This window comes from Callithrix jacchus, chromosome 22, assembly GCF_049354715.1.
Source record: "Callithrix jacchus isolate 240 chromosome 22, calJac240_pri, whole genome shotgun sequence".
Lineage (NCBI taxonomy): Eukaryota > Metazoa > Chordata > Mammalia > Primates > Cebidae > Callithrix > Callithrix jacchus.
The window spans coordinates 45,567,704-45,587,172 of NC_133523.1; the positions used below are offsets into that span (position 1 = coordinate 45,567,704).

The 19,469-nt window shown below is 48.3% G+C and overlaps 1 protein-coding gene across 1 annotated transcript in view; it reads left to right on the plus strand.

Moving 5' to 3' along the window:
* The first annotated feature begins 8,921 nt into the window (after positions 1-8,921).
* The window catches only part of PPP2R1A (protein phosphatase 2 scaffold subunit Aalpha), a 34,886-nt gene continuing 24,338 nt past the window's right edge, over positions 8,922-19,469 (plus strand). Inside the window, exon 1 of the mRNA XM_002762433.5 lies at positions 8,922-9,073. Coding sequence (XP_002762479.1) covers positions 8,996-9,073 — 78 coding nt within the window. The 5' untranslated portion in view covers positions 8,922-8,995. The remainder of the gene's footprint in view (positions 9,074-19,469) is intronic.

Sequence of the window (19,469 nt, forward strand, 5' to 3'; positions counted from 1 at the left end):
CACTCCGACCCCTGCCCAATCTGCATCTCTAGAAGGATGATATTCTCTGAGGAGACTGATCTCAGGTGTCTCTTTGCACTGATATTATTGATGTAGCAAAGAAGACGAATGGCCAATGTCAGTTTCTGCTGTTAATGGGATCTAGTGATCTCTTACTTGACTTGGGTCTCTAATCTACTCAAATATTGATAAAAAATGGATTCCTCACTAGATGGTAGAAAAGAACAAGAGGAGGAGCTCCAGCCCACACAGGAGGTAGCAAGTGGCATCCATGCCACAGGGAGTGCAGTCTGAGTTCAGCCAGACGCACAGAGTGCCCTCCAGCAAAGAAACGGCTCTATTATTTGAAGTGCACTGTTGCTGGCACTGCTGCCTGCAGCTACTGGACATGTCAGACCAGAGTTCCAGGTCTGCATCACAGAGTGACAGAACACCACAAAGGTTCTTTAGAGCGGGGAAAAGATGAAAAGGCGAAGGTGAGCCCTGCCCCTCCTCCCACCATCCAATCTAGCCAACCCCAGGAAACATCTGAAACCAACCCAATCCCTTCACTGTTCTTTATACTTTTCTCTTTTCTTTTGAGACAGGGTTTTGCTCTGTTGCTCAGGCTAGAATGCTGTGGTGTGATCATGGCTCACTGCGGCCTCAACACCTCCAGGCTCAAGTGATCCTCCCACCACAGCCTGCCAAGTAGCTGGGACTACAGGCGCACGCCACCACACCCAGCTAATTTTTGATTTTTTTATAGAGATGGCATTTTACTATGTTGCCCACGCTGGTTTCAAACTCCAGGGCTCAAGCTCTCTGCCCACCTCAGCCTCCTAAAGTGCTGGGATTTATAGGTGTGAACCACCATACCCAGCCCACTGTTGTTTTTTTAAACTTTAAAAAATAATGCCAGGTGCGGTGGCTCACCCTGTGTAATCCCAGCGCTTTGGGATGCCTAGGCGGGCGGATCACCTGAGGCGGGGAGTTCAAGACCAGTCTGACCAACATGGAGAAAACCCATCTCTACTAAAAATACAAAATTAGCCGGGCATGGTGGCACATGCCTGTAATATTAGCTGCTTGAGAAGCTGAGGCAGGAGAATCGCTTGAACCCTGGAGATGGAGGTTGCAGTGAGTTGAGATTGTGCCATTGCACTCCAGCCTAGGCAACAAGAGTGAAATTCCATCTCAAAAAAAATATATATATATATACACACACACACACACACACACCACATCTTCTAGCTTCTTTTTTTCTTTTTCTTTAGACAGGGTCATTTTCTGTCACCCAGGCTGGAATGCAGTGGTGTGATTCCCACAGTCTTGACATCCCGGGCTCAGCTGATCCTCCCACTTCAAACTGCCAGTAGTTGGGACTACAGGCACCCACTACCACACTGGCTTAATTTTTATTTATTTATTTATCTTTTGTACAGATGGGGTTCCACTAGGTTGCCGAGGCTGGTCTCAAACACCTGGGTTCAAGGGATCCTTCTGCCTCTGTCTCCTAAAGTGCTGGGATTACAGGTGTGAGCCACTTGCACACGGTCCCTCCACTCTTCCCTAAGCCTCCAAGGATTCCACTTCCATCCCCTTATCATATCAAACATATCCTTTGGGCCAGGCGAGGTGGCTCATGCCTGTAATCCGAGCACGTTGGGAGGCTAAAGGTGGGCAGATCACTTAAGGCTGGGAGTTTGAGTCCAGCCAACATGGTGAAACCTCATCTCTACTAAAAATACAAAAATTATTGTGGTGGCGCCCACCTGTAGTCCCAGCTACTCAGGAGGCTCAGGAAGGAGAATCGCTTAAACTTGGCAGGCAGAGGTTGCAGTGAGCTGAGATTGCTCCACTGCACTCCAGCTTGCACAACAGAGTGAGACTCTGTCTCAAATAAATAAGTGATTTTAAAAATCTCTTAGTACAACTTTATTCCACATGTAACTCAGACTTCATATGGGTCTAGCAACACTCTCAGAAAGCTAAACTTTAACCTCATTAATCTATCATCCAGAAAGTACAGCGTTTTCCCACAAATGTTTGCTAATTCCCGGGGATTTATACTCTCAGGATCTACTTTTTTTTTCTTTTTTTTGAGACAGAGTCTTGCTCTGTTGCCCAGCCTGGAGTGCAATGGCACAATCTCAGCTCACTGCAACCTCCGCCTCCCGGGTTCAAGAGATTCCCCTGCCTCAGTCTCCTGAGTAGCTGGGATTACAGGCGCCTGCCACCATGCCTGGCTAATTTTTGTATTTTTAGGAGAGATGGGGTTTTACCATATTGGTCAGGCTGGTCTTGAACTCCTGACCTCCAGTGATCTGCCCGCCTCAGCCTCCCAAAGTGCTGGGATTACCGGCATGAGCCACTGCGCCCAGTCAATTGTTTGCATTTTTATTAAAGACAAGGTTTCACTATGTTGGCCAGGCTACTCTTGAACTCCTGACCTCAAGTGATTCACTCACCTCAACCTCCCAAAGTGCTGGGATTACAGGCGTGAGCCACCATGCCCAGCCTAAGATTTCCATTTATTTAAAGGCTGAATAGTGTGTGTGCGTGCGTGTACGTGTGTGTGTGTGTGTGTCTATCCATTAATCAGTGAACATTTAGGTTTTTTCCACATCTTGGTTATTGTGGCACTGAACATAGGAGTGCAGATCTCTCTCTGAGATATTAATTTCATTCCTTTGGATATATACCACGAAGGGGGATTGCTGACTCATCTGGTAGTTCTATTTTTAATTTTTTGAGGAACCTCCGTAATGTTTTCTACCAATTTACGTTTTCACGAACGGCATACAGGGGTTCCCTTTTCTTCACATCTTTGCCAACACTATTACCCTTTCATATTATTTTGTTGTTTTCTTTTCTTTTTTTGAGACAGAGTCTTGCTCTGTTACACAGGCTGGAGTGCAGTGGCACATCCATGTCCCACTGTAGCCTCAATCTCCTGGACCCAACCAATCCTCCCACCTCAGCCTCCCAAGTAGAGTAGCTGGGACAACAGGCAGATGCCACTGTGCTCCGCTTATTTATTTATTTTGAGACAGAGTCTCGCTCTATTGCCCAGGCTGGAGTGCAGTGACTTATGATCTCAGCTCACTGTAACATCCACCTCCTAGGTTCAAGCGATTCTCCTGCCTCAGCTTGCTGAGTAGCTGGTATTACAGGCGCCCACCACCATGCCGGACTAATTTTTGTATTTTTTAGTAGAGATGGGGTTTGACCAAGTTGGTCAGGCTGGTCTTGAACTCCTGACTTCAAGTGATCCACCCGCCTCAACCTCCCAAAGTGCTAGGATTACCGGCATGAGCCACAGCAATCAGCCTATTTTTCATTTTTGTAAAGACAAGGTTTCCCTATGTTGCCCAGGCCTATTTTGTGGTTTTCAATAGCACCATGTTGCTGTCAAGAATTATGGAAGTTTCAAGATTTTACCTACTTGTAAGCTAGCAATTTACTTTGTTAAAATTTTCAAGGATGAAGCCAGGTACAGTGGCTCATGCTTGTAATCCCGACTCTAGATGGGTGGTTGAATCGGGTGGATCACTTGAAGCCAGGAGTTCAAGATCACAACATGGTGAAACCCTGTCTTTACTAAAAATACAAAAATTAGCTGGGCATGGTGGCACGTGCCTGTAATCCCAACTACTTAGGAGGCTGAGGCACAAGAATCCCTTGAACCCAGGAAATGGAGTTTACAGTGAGTCGAGATCACACCACTAGACTCCAGCCTGGGCAACAGAGAGACTCTGCCTCAAAAAAGAAAAAGAAAAAGAAAGAAAGAAAAAGAAAACTTTCAAGGTTGCTTGAAGAAGACATGAAACTCTGGTGTCAGGTCCAACGGACTTTATTATGGCAAAGCAGCAGAAACTTGATATTCACGTCAATCCCCTGCACTTCAAGTCCAACAGGACCAATGAGAAAGGGGCTGGACAGATGCTTTGCACACAGTGAGTGTGTGTCACAGTGAGGAATCCTGAGCTTATAAAGCAATCTTTTTTTTTTTTTTTTTTGAGACGCAGTTTCGCTCTAGTTACCCAGGCAGGAGTGCAATGGCACGATCTCGGCTCACCGCAACCTCCGCCTCCTAGGTTAGGGCAATTCTCCTGCCTCAGCCTCCCGAGTAGCTGGGATTACAGGCACGCGCCACTGTGCCCAGCTAATTTTTTTGTATTTTTAGTAGAGACGGGGTTTCACCATGTTGACCAGGATGGTCTCGATCTCTTGACCTCGTGATCCACCCGCCTTGGCCTCCCAAAGTGCTGGGATTACAGGCTTGAGCCACCGCGCCTGGCCATAAAGCAATCTTTTAAGAGGGCTACTGGAAAACCTCCCCAACCTTTGCTTCAGACATAGGCATTATTATTATATATATATTTTTACACTGGTTAGGCAACAAGTCTGCCTTTGGCCATGGGGACTCACTATTGCTATCTTCCAAAACTGTTTGCTTTATAAACATTCTTGGTTGGGAGAGATGGCTCAGGCCTGTAATCCTAATAGTTTGGGGGGCTGAGGCTGGTGAATCACCTGAGATCAGGAGTTCGAGACCAGCTTGGCCAACATGGTGAAACTCTGTCTTTACTAAAAATACAAAAATTAGCTGGGTGTGGTGGTGAGTGCCGGTAATCCCAGCTTCTCAGGAGGCTGAGGCAGGAAATTGCTTGAACCTGAGAAGCAGAGGTTGCAGTGTGCCAAGATCGTGCCGTTGCACTCCAGCCTGTGCAACAAGAGCAAAACTCTGTCAAAAAAAAAAAATTAGCTAGGTATAGTGACAAATGCCTGTAGTCCCAGCTACTCAAGAGGCTGGGTTGGGAGGATTGCTTGAGCCCGGAAATTTGAGGCTGTGATCGTGACACTGCACTCCAGCCTGGGTGACATAGTTTTTTTTTTCCTCCAAAAAATAAATTGTTTAAAAAAATATGAGTATTGTGCAGTAGCTGGATGTTACAAATTTTAAAAAGACCATAGGGCCGGGTGCAGTGGCTCACGCCTGTAATCCCAACACTTGGGAGGCCGAGGCGGATCACCAGAGGTCGGGAGTTTGAGACCAGCCTGACCAATATGGGGAAACCCTGTCTCTACTAAAAATACAAAAAATTAGCTGGGCGTGGTAGTGCATGCCTGTAATTCCAGCTACTTGGGAGGCTGAGGCAAAAAAATCACTTGAACTTGGGAGGCGGAGGTTGCAGTGAGCTGAGATTGTGCCATTGCACTCCAGCCTGGGCAACAAGAGCGAAACTCCATCTCAAAAAAAAGAAGAAGAAAATAAAAAATAGAGAACTTGCTTATCCTTTCCACCATGTGGGAAGGTCACAGCTAGAAGGCACCATCTATGAACCAGAAAGTGGACCCTCACCAGACACTAAATCGCCGGTGCCTTGAGCCCCGACTTCCTGGCCTCCCAAACGGTGAGAAATGAGTTTCTGTTGTTTATAAGCTACCCAGTTTATGGTATTTTGTTTCAGCAGCCTGAAATAAGACACTCTGCAACTTCCACTTTCCATTCAACATATATCGTCCCCATTCCTCTTATTCCATACGTACAGATCTAAGTGGTTTTTATGAATAATGGTTTAATAATCCATAGTTGGTATGTCTGGTATTTTATGCAATAATCCATCAAATAGTGGACTTTCCTATTTTACATATGTAGAAACTGAGGATCAGGGCTGGGCACAGTGGCTCACACCTGTAACCCCCCGCACTTTGGGAGGCCCAAGGCGGATCACTTGAGCCCAGGAGTTTGAGACCAGCCTAAGCAACATAAGTGAAACCCCTGTCTGTACATTTTTTAAATTAAAATTTAAAAAGAAAAGGAAACTGAGGATTAGGAAAGCCCAAGAACCAACAGCAGGAATGTCTCCTAGTCCCAGAATCTCCTGCTTTTATATACCACACCCCACTATGAACTCAGGCGTAGTAAAATAATCCTAAATCCCTCATTAAATGTTATATATATATATATATATATTTTTTTTTTTTTTTTTTTTTTTTTGAGACAGGGTCTTGCCTATTGCCCAGGCTGGAGTGCAGTGGTATGATCATGGCTCACTGCAGCCTTGATCTCCTGGGCTCAAGTGATCCTCTTGCCTCTGCCTCCTGAGTACTACAGGGATGTACCACCATGCCCAGCTAAACTTATCATAAAATTTTCTTTTTTGCAGTGGCAGGGATCTTGCTATGTTACCCAGACTGGTCTTGACCTCCTGGCTTCAAGCAATCCTTCCTCCCTGGACTCCCAAAGTGTTGGGATTACAAAAAGCATGAGCCACCACTGCACCTGGCCTACAGCATTATATTAAAGCTGAGTTTTAGTCAAGCAAGCCTTTGGAGTCAGACTGCCCTGGTTCGAATTCCAGCATGGGACGGGTGGGGTGGCTTGCGTTTGTAATTCAGCACTTTGGGAGGCCAAGGCAGGTGGATTGTTTGAGCCCAGGAGTTTGAGACCAGCTTGGGCAATACAGTGAGACCCCAGGGGTCTCTATAAAAATTTAAAAATTAGCCGGGCATGGTCGCACATGCCTGTAGTCCCAGCTACAGTGGGGCTGAGGTGAGAGGACCACCTGAGCCTGGGAAATCAAGACTGCATTGAGCAATTACTGCATTCCTGCACTCCCAGCCTAGACAACAAAGCAAGACCCTGTCTCAAACAAACAAACAAATCCCAGTACCACTGTTACCATCCATGAGACATTGGACAAATTCTTCAAGTTCTCTATGCCTGTTTCCTCATCTATTAAATTAGGATGATATTGGAACTTTACATATCTCAGAGCGGTTGTCAGAGTTAAATGAATTTATTGAATACACTTCACTTTAGCCATTATCATTGGCATTGATCTGTATAGGTATTGATTTGTATAGGTATTTTTTAAGTACTTTTTAAAGTTTGCAGTTTTGTTTTGGCATTTTGGAATCCATAATTTGTTTTTGTTTCTGAGATTTGTAACACCTCATAAGTCTTTGAGAATTCCTAGGCCCTAGGCACTTCAAAGGCCCCCAGGCCAATATCCCAAGCAGCCTGACACCAAGACAGGCACTCTTAGCTAAGAAGATCCCTAAGCTCAGAGACCTTGGGGCTAGGGGGAATCCTGGGAATCCGTAGGGCAGGGACTGAAATATTCAACCCCGTCGTGACTTTTATGAGCAACAGTTTCCTAACTGGAGTGGGTAAGGGTATTTGAATAGATGCTGGGCGGGCGCACACAGGCGCAGTGGCTCACACCTGTTAATTCCAGCACTTTGGGAGGTCCAGGTAGGTGGACCACCTGAGGTCGGGAGTTCGAGACCAACCATGGCCAACATGGTGAAACCCCATCTCTACTAAATATACAAAATTAGCCGGGCGTGGTGGCTCGTGCTTTTTGTAATCCCAACACTTTGGGAGTCCAAGGAGGAAGGATTGCTTGAAGCCACAAGGTCATAGCAAGATCCCTGTCACTGCAAAAAAGAAAATTTTACGATAAGTTTAGCTGGGCATGGTGGTACATCCCTGTAGTACTCAGGAGGCAGAGGCAAAAGGGTCTCAGCTACTCAGGAGGCTGAGGCAGGAGAATCGCTTGAACTTGGGATGCAGAGATTGCAGTGAGCTGAGATCGCGTCACTGCACTTCAGCCTGGGTGACAAGAACGAAACTCCATCTCAAAAAAAAAAAAAAAAGAAAAGAAAAGAAAGAAAGAAAAGGCCAGGTGTGGTGGCTCGCTTTAGAAGGCCAAGGCAGGCAGATCACCCTGAGGTCAGGAGTTTGAGGTCAGCCTAGCCCAAAGTGGTGAAAACCCCGTCTCTACTAAAAATACAAAATTTACCCAGCTACTCCGGAGGCTGAGGCAGCAGAATCACTTGAGCCAGGGAGGTAGAGGTTGCACTGTGCTGAGATCAGGCAACTGCACTGCAGCCTGGGCGACAGACTGAGACTCCATCTCAAAAAAAAAAAGAAAGAAAAAGATGCTGGGGGCATTCAGACCTGTCAGAGCGCTAGCTCAGTCCAGCCCTTCAAGCGTAGCAGAATGAAAGAGGAAAGAGCATCCCAGGCCTTCCCATCCCTCCAACTCCCTTAGTTACAGTGGTCCTAAGATTTCAGTGGGTGGGTTGGTGGGGGGGGGGCAATGTGTTTAGGGAGGTTAAAAACAGAGATTAGGCCTGGCTTGATGCCTCGCGCCTGTAATCTGGGTATTGGATACCAGCCGAGGGGTTTGGGTTTCATCCAAAGAGCAAGACAACTGAGCTCAACATAGACTCGGTTCTACAAAAATTTTCTGCAGGCTGAGGCCAGAGGGTCGTTTCAGACTGGGGAGGTCCAGGCGGCAATGAGCCGAGATCGCGCCACTGCACTCCAGCCTGGGCAACACAGCGAGACAATGTCTTTAAAAAAGCAAAAAAAAAAAAAAAAAGATAGAGAAAGAGAGAGAACAGGGCAAGTCACTCCCTTCTCTAGGCCTTGGCATAAAATAAATACAAAGTCTCATTCCGTTCTCCTCCCGCGCAAAGGCGCGGGGGGGGGGCCACTCCGCCAGCCAATGGAACCACGGCTTGATAACCCAAAACCTGCACACCCTACCGCTCCCCACATGACGTCATGTATTACCATCGACGCACGCGCAGAAGCCTCCGGGATTTACCGAAAGGCAGGCTTAGCCTCCTCCCCATCTCGCCCTTCATTGGCTACAAACAACTGCTCGTCTCGGTCGTTGTCAGCGGAGACGAGGGCGGGTACAATGTTGGTCGCTAGGACACCGCTAAGTTCCTCTTTCTCGCTCTCCTAGGCTCAAACTAGTCAAATCTCGTTCAATCGACCAATGGCAAATGGGAAATGGGCGGGACTTCACTAGTCTGGACCAAAGAAACGCGGGCTTAGCCCGGCGTAGCGCGGCCAATGACCATGGAGCAGCCCCTGTAAACTGGCTTGGGCGCCCCCACGCGCGCGTTTCCTCCTCCTCCTCCCAGCTCTGCCCCGGGTTTCAGCACAGCGCTGGCCGCAGTCTGACAGGAACGGGACGGAGCCAAGATGGCGGCGGCCGACGGCGACGACTCGTTGTACCCCATCGCGGTGCTCATAGACGAACTCCGCAACGAGGATGTTCAGGTCCGGAGGCTACGGGGGAGTTAGGGAAGTGGGGAGGGGGATCTTGGGACACCGGCAGCACTCGCGAAGACTCAGCGTTCGCTGGGAGTGGCGGAAGGAAGCGGCGGCCAATCAGTGTGCTTTTCTTACCTCCCCGGGTGCCCGGACTCATTGAGACGGCGCCCCCGATTGGGTGTCGACCCAGCGGAGGGCGGGGGCCAGCGCCAGCCTCGAGGGTCCCGGGCCTGCAGAGTGCGCGCGGTGGCCCTGGGTCCTGGGAGGCCGCGACCTGGGCTACGATCGGTGGGCTGGGTTGGGGAGAGGAGAGAGGAGGACTCCGTGATTGGCGGCGGCTTCCGAATGGTCCCTTGGGGATGTGGGGCGCGCGTGACTTGCTCCGAGTGGGGGAGGGCCGCCTGGTGGATCGGGACCTGGAGAGTTTTTTGTTTTTTTTTTCTTTTCTGGGTTTATACTCCTGGGCCAAGTGGGGACCGAGAGGCGAAAGCCTGCCATCGCAATTCCTGCTTTTCCTACGCTTCTCATTTTGGTGTAGGTGTCCTAAGAGGAGGGGGATGCAGAAACAGCGCCCCCCCCAAAAAGTGGGGACTAGCCAAATTTAGGGGCGAATTACATTGTAGAAAGCTGCCTCCCCACCCCCGGATCCTCCCATTGACCAGGATAGGGGGCGAAGGCTTTGCTAAGCCGATGAACATTTCTTCCTAATTTTTTTTTTTTTTCGATACCGAGCTCGCTGTGTCACCCAGGTGGGGGTGCAGAGGCGCGATCTCGGCTCAGTGCAGCCTCGCCTCCCGGGTTCAAGTCGTCCTCGCGCCTCAGCCCCCTAAGTAGCTGAGATTACCGCCGCGATCCACCACGCCCAACTAATTTTTGTATTCTTAGTAGAGATGGGATTTTGCTTTGCTAGCCAGGCTTGGTCTCAAACTCCTGACCTTAGGCGATCCACCCGCCTCGGCCTCCCAAAGTGCTAGGATTACAGGGGTGAGCCACCGCGCCCGGCCCGGGTGAACATTTCTGGTTATGGGATGAGGTGGCCCAAGGTGGTGTGGGATTGAAAACAGTTAGGACTTCAAGTTCACCTCCCACCCGCTGTGTGACCTTGTGCAAATTATTTCACCGCTCTGGGCCTCTGTCCCATAAAATGTGGGCTAATTGTAGCCCTCGTCTTGCTGGAGGGACTTGTTGAAGGGCTGAATGAATTATGACACAAAGTTGAGTGCTGTCAGGCCTGCCATAAGGGCCGGATAAATATTAGCTGCACTTATTGGGAGTGGTGATTAAAGAGGTCCCATCCTCCCTTTAGGCCTCAGTTTTCCCGTTTATAAAATTGAACAAGTGCACTGGGTAACCTACAAAACGTGGGTCCCATCCCTAGGTTCCTGGTATATCACTTTCTGGTGGCAGACAGACCGTGGTTGTACTCCTGGCCCTTCCACTTCTCACTGATTGACATGGACAAATTAGTTAATCTCTCTAGGCCTCTGTTTGCTCTTCTCTTGATTGGGGATAATTATGTAGTTCATAGGGCTGTTGTATTGAATTTTTTTTTTTTTTTTGAGATGGAGTCTCACTCTGTCGCCCAGGCTGGAATGCAGTGGCATGATCTTGGCTCACTGCAACCTCCGCCTCCCAGGTTCAAGCGATTCTCCTGCCTCAGCCTCCAGAGTAGCTGGGACTACAGGTGCATGTCACCACAGCTGGCTAATTTTTGTATTTTTAGTAGAGATGGGCTTTCACTATATTGGTGAGGCTGGTCTTAAACTCCTGACCTCATGATCCACCCGCCTCGGCCTCCCAAAGTGTTGGGATTACAGGCGTGAGCCACCGCGCCCGGCCGTATGAATTCTTTTGTTCAGTAAACACATGGCGTGTATCAGGTATGATGCTGGGGGTGTAGTGGAGACACCAGTTGCTCTACAGGATCTGCGTGTGAAACAGGCCAACAGAGCTGAATGAAAAGTGATGGGAAGGGAACAAACAGGATGTTGTGGTAGTGAATCCACATTGAATTGGGCGAGTGTTCTGTGCGGGGCACTGTTCTAGGCACTGGTATAGCAGGGAACGAGACAAAAAATCCCGCACTTGGGGAGTTTACCTTGTAGTGAGGAAAGACAGACAGTAAACGAAGAGTATACTGTATTACATGCGGATGAGTGTCAGGGAGAAAAGTAAGAGAGAGAGGAGATGCAGTTTTAAAGTGTAGTCTGGGGAGGCCTTGTTGAGATGATGTTTGAGAACACACCTGAAGGCAGAGGAAGCAGGATTACAAAGTTGGGTGGGGCAGATGCATTTTAAGTAGGCCATTCGGGCAACGCCCCTCTGAGGATGCAGAGTTTGAGAAGAGACTGAAAGAAGGTGGGGAGGAGCCTCCGAGGAAGAGGAAGCAGATGTGTAATGGCCCTTTTTTTTTTTTTTTTTTTTTTTTTCTGGCAGAGTCTCCCACTGTTGCCCAGGCTGGAGTGCAGTGATGCAGTCTTGGCACACTGCAGCCTCCACCTCCTGGGTTCAAGTGATTCTCCTGCCTCAGACTCCTGAGTAACTGGGCATGCGCCACCACCCCTGGCTAATTTTTTTTTCGTATTTTTAGAAGAGATGGGGTTTCTCCAGGTTGACCAGGCTGGTCTCAAACTACTGACCTCAGATGATCCGCCCATCTCGGCCTCCCACAGTGCTGGAATTATAGGCGTGAGCCACTGCACCTGGCCCGTTTCTTTTTTTTCTTTTTCAAGACAGGGTTTCACCATGTTGGTCAGGCTAGTCTCAAACTCCTGACCTCGTGATCTGCCCGCCTCAGCCTCCCAAAGTGTGGGGATTACAGGCATGAGCCACCGTGCCTGGCCTGTTTTTTGTTTTTTAACTCCAGGATTACTTCCTTCAACTGCCCGTCCTTCCTTCCTTTCATTCATCCATCCATTCACTAACCAGCAAACATTTGTAGGGGCTTGTCTTTGTGCCAGGATCAGAGCTAGGCAGCTTACCAGTTTATTCTAAAGGATATTACAAAGGATACAGATGAAGACACGTAGGGCGAGGTATGGGGTGAGATGTGTGGAGCTGCCATGCCCTCCCCTGGGCATTCCACCCTCCAGGAACCACCAGGTGTTCATCTGTCCAGAAGCTCCTATGGCTACTTTTGTGCTACAGCACAGACTTGCATAGTTGTAGCAGAGATGGTCTGGCGCTCAGAACTTAAAATATTTGCTCTGTAGCCCTTTGCAGAGAAAAAATTGCCAACCTCTGACCTAAACCATCTGCATAACACATGATTGGGTGCTTGCTCTATGCTAGGTACAGTACAGAGGAGTGAATAACACTGACGATCTTACTAGATTGTCAGTTACTCTTTGAAGTAGGTCCTGTCCTTGTCCACATTTTCCAGATGAGGAAACTAAAGCACTATAAATAACTTGGTCAAAGCTATGCAGCTGAGAAGTGGAGGAGCCAGGAAAGAATACCACAGGAAGTAGGACCTGACCTGGAATAGAGTCTGGGGTGGGACAGACACACAGTTGCTCATTGTATTCATATGCCGGATATTTTAATTGTGTCTGAGACAGTTGAGGACACTAGAAAGAACATGGGATATGAAATCCTGTAGTCTTGATTTCTTTGTTTAGCAGATATTGATCAACGCCTCCTACTTGCCAGACTGTTTTAGATACTAAACATACATACAGTGGGAAGCAAAACAGCAAAGCTGCTGCCCTTGTGGGATTTACCTTCTAGGATGGGAGACAGATAGTAGATTTATGTCAGTGGCAGTAATTGCTAAGCAGAAAGTTTGCTGGCCTGTTGGCCTAAGCCTATTTCTAACATTTCAGTGGTGGTTTGGTTTTTTTTGAGACAGGGTCTCACTTTGTCATCCAGGTTGGAGTGCAGTGGTGCCATCTCTGCTCACTGCAACCTCTGCCTCCCAGGTTCAAGTGATTCTCCTGCCTCAGCCTACTGAGTGGCTGGGATTACAGGCGCCTGCCACCACATGTGGCTAATTTTTGTATTTTTAGTAAAGAGTAGGTTTCACCATGTTGGCCAGGCTGATCTTGAACTCCCCACCTTGGCCTCCCAACGTGCTGGGATTACAGGCATGAGCCACCTTGCTTGGCCAATTCTAGCACTTTGGAAGGCCAAGGTGAAAAGATCTCTAGAGCCCAGGGGTTTAAAACCAGCTTGGGCAACACAGTGAGACCCTGTTTCTACCAAAAGAAAAAAAAATTGCTAGATGTGGTGGCTTACACCTGTAATCCCAGCACTTTGGGTGGTCGAGGTAGGCGGATCACAAAGTCAAGAGATAGAGACTATCCTGGCCAACGTGGTGAAACCCCATCTGTAATAAAAAATAAAAATAATTAGTTGGGCATGGTGGCGCGCACCTGCAGTCCCAGCTACTTGGGAGGCAGAGGTCACAGTAAGCCGAGATTGCACCACTGCTCTTAAGCCTTGGCGACAAGAGTGAAACTGTCTCAAAAACAAAATGAAAAAATTAGCTGATGTGATGACACAGGCCTGTGGTTCCAGCTACTCAGGAGACAGGTGGGAGGATCACTTGAACCAGGGAGATCGAGGCTGCAGAGAGAGCCTGGGCGATAGCAAGACCCTGTCTTCCCCCCCACCAAAAAAAAAAAGAACAAAAAATAGGACAGGTACAGGGAATAGAGCAAACACCTGGGGCTGGGGCTGCTATGTTGCATAGGGAGATTAGAGAAAGCTTCTCTGAGGAAGTGATGTTGAACAAGGATTTGAATGAAATGAACAGGTCATGGAAGAGCAGGCCAGGCAAAGGGAATAGTTGGCACACAGGCCAGGAGTGGGAGGATGCTTAGCTCTGATAACCCCTGAATGAGGTCGTCACTTACTAAACGCCTGCTCCGAGGCGGCCACTGAACAGGCCCATTTCACTGCCTCTTCACAACCAGGCACATGCTGATTCTTCATCATTATCCACATTTTGCAAATGAGGAATCTGGGCCCAAAGAGGGGAAAGTACTGCTCCAGGGGCACACAGGGAGCACTGGCAGAGCGGGGGTTCAAACCTCAGTTATCCTCAGTTCTTCCCGCTACGTCACCCACCAGCAAATCCCATCAGCCCCTCAATGTGTCCTGACTCTAACCACATTTCCCCCCATGCTAACACTGGTCCTGGGTGCTCTGTAATGACGCCTCAACAGGACCAGTGTCACTGCCCAACCCCTACAACAGCCAGAGGAAGGATCCTTTCAAATTATGTCAGGACCCATCATTCCTACTCAGAGCCTTCACCCTGGCCCACAGGCCTCACTTGATCTAGTCCTTACCTTCCACCACTTTGCCATTCTCTCTGCCTGAGCCACACTGGCCTTTTTGCTCACATTCAGTTATGTTTCCTATGTACTTTATACACTTAGCCTGAAGGTAATTTTATAAAATATTTTAAATAATTTAGTACATGAAATGAAGTTTGTTTGTTTTGTTTTTTGAGATGGAGTTTCGCTCTTGTTACCCAGGCTAGAGTGCAATGGCACGATCTCGGCTCACCGCAACCTCCGCCTCCTGGATTCAGGCAATTCTCCTTCCTCAGCCTCCTGAGTAGCTGGGATTACAGGCACGCGCCACCATGCCCAGCTAATTTTTTTTGTATTTTGAGTAGAGACGGGGTTTCACCATGTTCACCAGGATGGTCTCGATCTCTTGTCCTCGGGATCCACCCGCCTCGGCCTCCAAAGTGCTGGGATTACAGGTGTGAGCCACCGCGCCCGGCATGAAATGAAGCTTGTATACATTGAACCATCAGAAACCAAAGCTGTCACTATCTCAGACACCCATGTGGACAGTCTGATATTTGGCACCACCATCATTCCTGATATATGCTGCTGATAAACAGTCATTTTCTTACACTTATTTACATATAAGTACCTAACAGGAAAAAATACAACACACCATTTGTACAGTGAAGAAACAGCGTAGCACAGTAGCGTCACCAGAATAGCTGTGTCACCTGTTAAACACAGCCCCTGAAGTGGGCTAGGAGAGTCTTTCTCTTAGGAATGCTGAATAAACTGGGTTGTGCACCTGTGTTTTGACTGCAGCCTGTCACATGAGGCCAGGTGTGGAATTTTCTACTGTGGCATCATGGTGGAGCTCAAGAAGTTACGGATTTTGGAGGATTTGGGTGTCAGTTTTTGGTTTTTGTTTTGCTTTTTTGGTTGCCCAGGCCAGAGTGCAGAAGTGCGATCTCAGCTCACTACAGTCTCGACCTCCTGGGCTCAGGTGATTCTCCCACCTCAGCCTCCTGGAGTAGCTGGGATCACCCCTATGCCCAGCTAATTTTTTTATATTTTTAGTAGAGATGGGCTTTCACTATGTTGTCCAGGCTGGTCTTGCACTCCTGGACTCAAGCAGTCTGCCTGCCATGGCCTCCCAGAGTGCTGGGATTACAGATGTGAGCCACTGTAGCAGGCCCCAGGTGTCAGATTTTTGCATTAGGGATGCTCAGCCTGTGTATGTTGGGGAATGCTAAGAGTGAAGATGTATAGAATAATCAGAGCACAGTGGCAGTGGGGGTATGTGTGCTGGTTTACCTACGGTGATCGTATGCGGGGTATTGAGCAGACCTGAGGAAATGGGGCATCTGGAGAATCACGTGGGAGCAAGTCAGCAAGTGCTAAGGCCTGGGTTGGGAATACATGTGGCTGTTTGTTTGTTTGTTTGGTTACTATCAAAGAAGCCATTGTGACAAGCCAGGCTCAGTGAGAATGGGTCAGTAGACTAGGGTCAGATTGTGTTGGGCCTTGTAGGCCAGAGTAAGGCCTTAGCTTTGATTCTGATTGTGAAGGGAGGACATACTACGTGTTGGATTATACTGTATACCTTCATATTATGGAAGGCTCTGTGGGTTGAATGCAGAGCTGGGTCCCCTTTCCACAGGTGCATATAGTGGGAAGGGGGATTTTATGTAGACCAGGCTCTGTTCTGAGGCCTGCTGGGACACAGAGAGTCCCATCCAGGGTGGTGTTAAGTGCTGTTGTGGAACTGTATGGGTGGACTGCTTGGAAAATCCCAATTCCTATTCTCTTAACACAACAATCAATAACACAGAAGACTTCTGTGACTAAGTATGTGTGGTGGGGAGGGCTTCTTCACCACCACCAAGCAATCAGTTCTGTAGTGTACACCAACTGGGTGTCCTTTCAGTTCAGTTCAGACACTACCTGGAGACAGTGTCAGATCTCACAGGTTGACGGTTCAGGCCTCAAAACTGCCCATTGACCGTCACCTTCAGGCACTAGTTGCCAGTCTGGGCCTTCAGAACGTCTCATCTACCTACTTCAAGTTGTAGTTCCACCCTGCCTTTGGGTTTGATTAATATGCTAGAGCAGCTCTCAGAACTCAGGGAAACACTTAAGTTTATCAGTTTATTTTAAAGGATAGTCTAAAGAATGCAAATGAAGAGATGCACAGGGTGAGCTATGGGGAAAGGGATTTGGAGCTTCCATGCCCTTCTTGGGTGCACCACCCTCCAGGAACCTCTGTGTGTTCAGCTATGTTGAAGCTCCCAGGCTCTGTCCTTTTGACCACTGGTGATCACCTTGACCTTCAGCTCCTCTCCCCTCCCTGGAGGTTGTTGGGTGGGGCTGAAAATCCCAACCCTCTAATCATGCCTTTGTCTTTTCCATAAGTGTCTTTCCAGTGACCATGGACCCCATTCTGAAGATATCAGTCAACATTAACATACAAAAAGCACCTTAGAGATTCCACGGATTTGAGGAGTTTATGCAAGGAAATGGAGATGAAGACCAAATCTGTATTTCACAATATCACAACTGTGGCAGGTGCTTGGAGGGGACACACTTGGGAGAAAGTCAGTGCACAGGGACTTCTCCTAGGGATATGACAAGAGCAGTGGTTTCTTTCTTTCTTTCTTTCTTTTTTTTTTTGAGACGGAGTTTCGCTCTTGTTACCCAGGCTGGAGTGCAATGGCTCCATCTCGGCTCACCGCAACCTCCACCTCCTGGGTTCAGGCAATTCTCCTGCCTCAGCCTCCTGAGTAGCTGGGATTACAGGCACGCGCCACCACGCCCAGCTACTTTTTTGTATTTTTAGTAGAGACAGGGTTTCACCAAGTTGACCGGGATGGTTTCAATCTCTTGACCTCGTGATCCACCTGCCTCGGCCTCCCAAAGTGCTGGGATTACAGGCTTGAGCCACCGCACCTGGCCAGAGCAATGGTTTCTTAATGATGACATTAATAGCTTTTTAATCAGGAATGTTACAGAGAGCCCCAACCAAGAGTTGTTTAACCAAGTAACGGTTCTTTTTATTTCCCATATAGCAAGTTCAGCCACTCAGAGATACCACAGCAGTGCTGTCTTTTGACTTGCCTATTTTGGTTATAAGATTCCTGCAGCATCTGCTCTCCTGGTAGAACTGCACTAAAAGTAAAGGCCAGCTTAGGACACAGAGGTTCTTCCCCTCCTCCTCTCTTTTATTAAGGAGGAGAATCTGTCCTGGAATCTCTTCAGCAGACTTGCTTGTATATCTCTGCCCAGAACTAGGTCATGTACTGAGTGAATTGAGGTTAAGTTTGGCTATAAGCAGTAGGAAAATTCTAGGTAACAGGGGCTTAAATGGGCTTGAAGTTTATTTCTGACTGATGACCAAGATGACTGGCGGCAGTCCAGGCTGCTGTGGCACTTTGTGGCGTCAGGGTCCTCGGTCTTACCATTGTAAGCTGCTTGTGTCCTCCATTCTACCCTCCCTGTCCCCCAGGTTACCTCAGGTCCCCAAGCTGGCTGCTGGAGCCCCAACCATTATAGCTTTATTCCAGAAAGGAAGGAGGGACCCCCATCCCTATAAGTTGCACAAACCATTTCCAGTTGGATTTTATTGGCCAGGTGTTAGTCTTAGGCATTCAGATGCAGAGGCAATTCAGAAGTGTCTTTTCCAGGGGTCATAAGTACAGCTGAGAACCAAGGGTTATGAGCAGCAGTGTAGCCCAGTGCAGGAGCTCTTAACTTGAGGCTCATCTGCAATTCCCAGGCAAGTCCATGAATTTGGATGGGAAAAAGAACATCTGTTTTCGTTAACCTCTAACATACCTTTAAGTTCCCATCTGCTATGAATTATAATATCACAATAGTATATCATAGGTAGTATTAGAAAAACCCGTGACTGTCGGTCGGGCACAGTGGCTCACGCCTGTAATCCCAGCATTTTGGGAGGCCAAGGTGGGTGGATCATGAAGTCAGGAGTTCAAGAGCAGCCTGGGTATGATGGTATGTGCCTGTAATCCCAGCTACTCGGGAGGCTGAGACAGGAGAATTGCTTGAACTGGGACCTGGGAGGCGGAGGTTGCAGTGAGCCGAGATTGTGCCACTGCACTCCAGCCTGGGCTACAGAGCGAGACTCCATCTCAAAAAAACGAAAAAAGCCTGTAACTGTCACCAGAGGAAATCAGGAGGTCTTCACGTGTCGTCTCTGCTACCATACGTATATCGAGTGTTGTTCATGTTCACCTGTTTCAAAATTTGTGTTCCTTATTAGACCTAGCATGGGCATTCATGGCACCACCCCACCCCTCTACAAAAACAGAACAAAACTAAAGCCAGGCGCAGTGGCTCATGCCTGTAATCATAGCATTTTGGAAGGGCAAGGTGGGAGGATCACTTGAGCTCAGGAGTTTGAGGCCAGCCTGGACAACATAGTGAGGCCTCATCCCTACAAAGTTAAAGAGGCCGGGTGTGGTGGTGCATGCCTGTAATTCCAGCTGTTTGGGAGACTGAGGCAGAAGACTCACTTGAACCTGGAGGTGGAGGTTGCGGTGAGCCAAGATCACGCCATTGCACTCTAGCCTTGGCCACAAGAGCAAAACTGTCTTAAAAAAAAAAAAAAAAGTTAAACTAACTGGGCTTGGTGTCACATGCCTGTGGTCCCATCTACTTGGGTGACTGAAGTGGGAGGATTGCTTGAGCCCAAGAGGTCAAGGCTACAGTGAGCTACGATCCCGCCACTGCACTCCAGCTGGGTAGCAAAGCAGGACCCTGTCTCAAAAGAACACGAACAACAACAAAAAAGAAAACACAGCAAATGTGAATCCATGGTACTGGTTAAGAACCTGGGGGCTGGGGTTCAAATCCTGGCTTTGCCACGAGTAAGCTGTATGCAGTCAAGCTCCCTGTGCCTTTGTGTTCTCTGCCATAAGATGGGGGTTCTCTATTTCCCCTCTGGGATTGTGAGGTTCAAATGAGTTAAAACATTAAAGTCTGGGGTGTACTAAAGATGATGGAAATATTTGCTGTTATGATTTTGTCATGGTGACATCAGTGGACCAGTTGCCACAATGCCCTTCTTAATAACCCGAACAAAATCAGGACGTTGTCAGTGAGGTGTGGTTGCCACGCCTGCCATTATGAATCTTCCCCTGGTG